Source organism: Argopecten irradians, chromosome 13 (assembly GCF_041381155.1).
Source record: "Argopecten irradians isolate NY chromosome 13, Ai_NY, whole genome shotgun sequence".
Lineage (NCBI taxonomy): Eukaryota > Metazoa > Mollusca > Bivalvia > Pectinida > Pectinidae > Argopecten > Argopecten irradians.
In genome coordinates, this window is record NC_091146.1 from 2,655,410 (window position 1) to 2,661,409 (window position 6,000).

The window sequence follows — 6,000 nt, forward strand, 5'->3', positions numbered from 1 at the left end:
AGATAGCTGGAGCTATCAGATCATCAGTGAATCGGTCGACTGGTTATACCACCAATATGTTAATGTTGGGGACAGAAGTAACTACGCCGGCACAGTTGATGTTTCCCAACCCATCAGTGAAGTCTGAGACTACGGAGGACTATGTAATGAGTCTTCAGGAAAACATAAAAAAGCACATCAGGTTGCAAGAGAGAAGCTTAAAACAACCCTTAAACAAAGGAAGAGGTATTATGACCTAAGGATATTGCAGAGGCAATACTCGGAAGGCGACCTTGTATATGTCCTGGACACAGCAGTGGTAAAGTAGAAATATAAGAATCTCCTTGGAAGGGTCCGGTTATTAATGTAAAGAAGCTTTCTGCATATTTGTATCGCGTTAAGCTTCGGGATTCAGTCTTTGTCACCAAGCATTAGCGGATGATGCCATGCCGGGACAGGAAAGTGCAAGCTTGGATCACGGTGTACAAGACTAGGTAAACAGATAATGAGGTTTTAGAGGACCACGATGACAAAACAGAGTTTTGCGTCTGCCGAAAGCCATGCAATTGCCGGTTTATGATACAATGTGACTATTGTGATGAGTGGTACCATGGTTCCTGCGTAAACATTTCTGCCCCCGACGTATTGGACATTGATAAGTATAAGTGTGCTGGATGTAGTAGGACTACTAACCATTAAAACTTAGGGACTTTTACTGTCCTTTGTAGATATGGAAAGAAAACAAAGATTCCTAAGACGGGTGGAGGATCTGGCAGACAGAAAGTGCCTGTATGAACATGCAAAGGAGTTCATCACCCAGGCAGGGATTCATCTGGCGTCGCCAGAGATTAAGGCAGTGGTGTGCTCCTGGGTCTGGCATGGATCCAGAAGGAGGTTCACTATATCGCGATGTCTCGGTGAAGTGGACAACCTCACCCAGAACCAACATTTCGGGGTGGGATGGTGAGAGACGTTCGGTTGGCATCCGACGCCACACTGGAATAGAGAATGGAGGATGTTGGCACTGCGGCTTCTTGCCCAGTCAAATCAGAAGATCTGGTTCTCCTCAGTGACTCGAACTGGATGTACACACCCCGGATTCTTCCATCTTTGAGTCTCCGAAGAAAGCAGCGATCAGCCTAATTCCAGTGAAAGTTGCAGAGACGCCTTCGTCAAACCGGCCTGGGGAAGGAGAGGTCTGGGCTTCTAGTCCAGTCTCTCGGAAGCACGACAGGGAGCCCTCCAGGACGAAGAGTAGATCAAGTTCCTCTGGACATGGATCAACATCCAGGGGGACAGTGGCTTGTTGTCTGACCAGAAGAGAGGGCAGAAGGAAAGCTGGGTCAGCCTCTCATCAGACGAGTGAGAGACGAGTGAGGTATTCGTCAAGGAGATGCCAGGAAGTTACACGGGCTTCTGACCGTGACCCTTGTCAGTCTCGTTCGACCCTGGAACCATCACGGAAACGCGACAGATCGAGACTTGAGGAACATACACATGCTAGGAAACCAGGAGGTGGAGAGACTTTGCTGGGTACCAGGCTGCAAGGCACCCAATGTCTATGTCTAGGTACATGCCTTCAAATACCACATTTCTGGTATATTTGATTAAAATCTGCCACCTGAGGACAAGGAGGTCTTGGGACTGCGGAAGACGGCCTTGATGTATTTGGCACGTGGCTTATGGCCCGGCAAGGGACTTGGGAGGATCTTGTGACATATCTTTGCATCTGGAGCCTATGAACTCGCCGGCAGTGTTGCTACACTGGAGGGCCATTTTACTGATGTATGCCCGTCTGGAGGATGAATATCTGGAGTACTGGAAGAAGTCTTATTCCTCCTGGGATGCTGAAGGAGATGGAACTTCCAGTGACTTTCGATGCTCACTTTCACTTGGATCGTATCATCAAGAGAATGGGGTTACCTTCCACAGTCACGTTCAGTAGCGTTTTGGATGGTTCGGCGGAGAGCACTGGGAAGGAGGTGAGGCTGGTCGGGACATGTGCATCATTTTGTGACCCGGATGCCTATCCTTCTGGGCGGAGTCTTCTTGACATCCCAGATGATATGGTTGTGGCTGTAGGACTTCATCCTAGGCATCATCCACGGGATCAGAGAGAGGAAGATGAGTGGGTTAGACAGCTCAAGGAACTCTCCTGGTTATCGAGGGTGAAACCTTTGGGTGAAGTTGGATTGGATCACTCGGAGCCACGAGGACGATGGCCGGGCCAAATGGACTGCTTGGAGAGAGCACTGAGGCTGGTGCGAAAACGTCATGCCTTGGTACTCCATTGTAGAGGGACGTCCGGCGACAATGGGACGGAGGCATATATGTTATTATTGCATATATAATAAGGAGTGAGGTATCTGCTGATCAGAGGGTGTATTTACATTGCTTCTCTGGAAATGAGTACGTCCTCAGCATGTGGTTAGTAGCGCGCACCAACCTTTACCTCGGGTTTACTCGAATGGTAAAGTCATTCTCCGGTCCACAGACTCGTGCCCTGAAGGCTGTCGCGAATGACAAAATTGTCTTTGAGACAGATAAGCCATATTTCGTGGGGTCAGGTCAGGGATGGTCGGCCCCAAACCAGCTGTACTCCGTGGCGGTGATCATCGCTCCAATACGACACGTCAGGGTGGATAAATTGCTGGAAACGTCTACTGAGAACGCCAGAAGGTTGTTCCAGTGAAACACTCGCGTGATGGGGACCCTCAGGCCAGATCCAGGTCTGAGATGAATTGGATGAGCTAGAGCGGGAGGCTTCTTGCCCAAGTATAGCTCTGAGGGATGTGTCTCGGTGGCTTCTGGCTATGGAGAAGACAAAACAAAAGGTAAGAGTTATCCAGTTTCTTTGCTAAGCATTACAGTGGCTTCTGGCCCAGATTGCATGCAAAGCCCAGACATCCGATGTACCTGCAGGTGAAGTATTGATCCGGGACTGCATCCTTCATCATAAAGGTGGGAGGAGTGTAGTGAAAGTATCCGGGGGTCAATGTTACCGGGGTAAATATTTGCCTCTAGTGAGTGAGGGGTGTTTGTATTGCCGGATGTAGCGCATGCGCAGAGTGTGAAGCGAGTGCGAAGCGGGCACGATGACTGTCAGCGGTAAACAAGTATATATCACCATTATCCTGACCTAGAACTCATCAGAATGTAGGGAAACACTTCATTACCCTGAATATTTGTCATTGACTAAAATTCCATATGACGCCATGTTTTTACTTTACTGAACAATGAACTGCTGTACTATCTTTTCCATCTTATAAATATCGCTGACTTATTTTTGTTTATTTAACTAACAGCTGATACAGAACAGACAGGACGGTACTGTAGACTTTTACCGGAACTGGACGGAATATCAGACAGGATTTGGTGACATAGACGGGGAATTCTGGGCCGGTAAGTACAGTGTATATATGAGGTATTATACAAGTCTATTATTCTTCCTGACTGATGTCTTATGTTTCGGTACAAAAACCAAGTTATGATAACAATAACAAATGTATGTGCTTAGACAAAAATAACAAAATTTATACTATCTAGAATAACGTACCATGGGTTATATTTCATTTTTGTTTTTTTACAGTTATATTGTTTGTCGGCATCAGCAACATGTGATACAAAGACATATATTAAATCAATGTCTGACGATTTAATAAATATTTTGTTAGGTCTGAACATAATACACCTCCTAACCCAGAACGGCTCCAAACTTCGTATCAATTTGATGTCCTGGAAGAACGATACACAGTACGCCGAGTACCAGGACTTCCGTGTGGGGGACGAGTCATCGAAGTACCGACTGTCGGTATCGGGATTCTCCGGGAATGCCACCTGTAAGTTTTTTGTTTGTTTGTTAAGAGTTTTATCTCTTTAAAAAGCATTTAGAAAGCATCATTACCAAATCATTTTATGAATAGGAAAATTATAAAAGTTCCCACATTGTACGTTTGTATACCAGGAAAGCGTTGAAACCCTAAACATACAATTCAAATTAAAATGTAAATAGCATACATACGATATATTTTGCAATTTGGGTCTACTAACATAGGAGTTACACAATATTGACAAACAGTTATAGAATCATCACCGAATGAGATGAGAAATCAGAAACTCATAATGTCGACTATCGATTAGATTTGTGTGTGTTATTGTTTACTGCAACTTAGCCTTGTCCATCAGTCTTTATAAACATATAAATTGAATACCGACTTGAGTTAAAACACATTGATTCACATATGAGTGTATGAATCTAGTAGTTAAGTATAATTAAGATTTAAGTCAGCTTCAGTTGGTCCCCGAACTAGTATGACAGTACAATATAACCGCGATGTTCGGTGTAATCAATCCTGTATAACCTGTCTGTGTTTTGACAGATGATGGTATGGATTACCATGACGGTGACCAGTTCTCTACCTACGACAATGACAATGATGTGGATGAAGGTAATTGTGCTGTAAGTCGTAACGGCGCCTGGTGGTACAAAGCCTGTAGTCATAGTAACCTGAACGGGCCGTACGTACAGGATACTGGGGATGATCGTCTATCGTTGTGGTGGTGGGAATTCTACTCTGGCCAGGGTCGCGTACCTTTGATGAGGTCCAGAATGATGGTGAAACATCCCGGTGTTTAACACGGACAACAAACGAATCAACAATTTATTATGTATCTTATCCCTTGTTATTTTCCATATTGTATCTATTTTATTTGTATTTCATCAAACAGTTGGTTTTAAATCTGTGTATCGTTACTGTGATTTAATCACATAAACATCAGTCAATATAATCATATTTTTATGTGTAATAATATAGCTGCGTCTGTTGAATGTCTTAATAATTAAAAGATTTCTAAGGAAAGAAAACCATAGTTGTTATTTATCCCTCCAAATCAAATGTGATTCCCAAATCAATGTCATAAATCATCATTCAGTCAAATACCAATAAACATTATTGTAGCCTTCTCCAGGACAGCACACACTATTTGAAAAACAAAGGAAATTGTTTTGGAAATATCACACAAATTTTATGTATGGAGAATTTACTTGCAGTCCCGTTTTCTTTCGAATTGATTTCAAAATGGCGGGAAATCATAGTAGTGAAATTACAATGAAACGTTGAGGTATGAGAGAAAAAATATCTTACGTGGATGAAGGATAGGAATGTTCTACTCTCGGGATTACAAAATGTTGTAAAACCCTCGGCAAGCCTTGGATTTTACAACATTTTGTGACCCTCGGGTAGAATATCCCTATTCTTCATATATGCATATGAAAGAGTCTTATAATATACCAGGGGCGTAGGAAGCGGCATGTCTTTGTTCAGATCGAGCAGGGTTGGTTGCATAATGGTATGAAGACATTCACAATTATCATTTCTAAATGCAGGTAACTTTTAATCGAAAAATAACTATGATAAGAACACTTTAAACTCATTAACTTACATCGTAAAACTCATCTCGGCCATTCTAAATAGTAATATTTTTTCGCTGGGGAGACCTCCGAAACACCAAAATCTCGCGCATTCGTCATAGGCAAAATCATCTTATATCGTAAAGCTTAAAACATAACACGGGTTCTTAATTCTCAATTTCATCCCACGAGCCTTTTTTATATTTCCTTTTTCACCATGTATACAGACACACAAAGTCCGCTAAACCTGCCTATATCGTTAGATTTTTTCCTACTTATATAGGTAGGTGTAGAGGCGCACGCATTTTATTTAAATAAAAATATTATGGTAGATGTCTTCGCAATATTATCTGAACTCAAGGCTGGCATCTAAGTCACATGACCAACGACACCAAGCGGCTTAACACGTTTATGCCAAATAGCATGCTGAAAACTATTACACGACCGTATTTCGTATTTATCTATCTTTTCATTTCTAACGTATCACTTATTGCTAACACTTATACAAATGTACATAATCACCTCCGATACTCCAGGGGTTCCGATCACTTAGATCTCTACACCCCTGGGGTCAGTTTCATTAACCTTCATTACCTTTAAGGAATTCTTTA

At 42.8% G+C, this 6,000-nt stretch overlaps 1 protein-coding gene across 2 annotated transcripts in view; it reads left to right on the forward strand.

The window, feature by feature from the left end:
- LOC138305940 (ficolin-2-like) overlaps positions 1–4,843 on the forward strand; it is an 84,754-nt gene extending 79,911 nt beyond the window's left edge. For both annotated transcript variants that reach the window (XM_069246245.1, XM_069246244.1), the window contains exons 3-5: positions 3,285–3,381; positions 3,654–3,818; positions 4,359–4,843. In XM_069246245.1, the coding sequence (XP_069102346.1) occupies positions 3,285–3,381; positions 3,654–3,818; positions 4,359–4,615 (519 nt within the window). In that variant the 3' untranslated portion in view covers positions 4,616–4,843. The remainder of the gene's footprint in view (positions 1–3,284; positions 3,382–3,653; positions 3,819–4,358) is intronic.
- Positions 4,844–6,000: the final 1,157 nt, after the last annotated feature.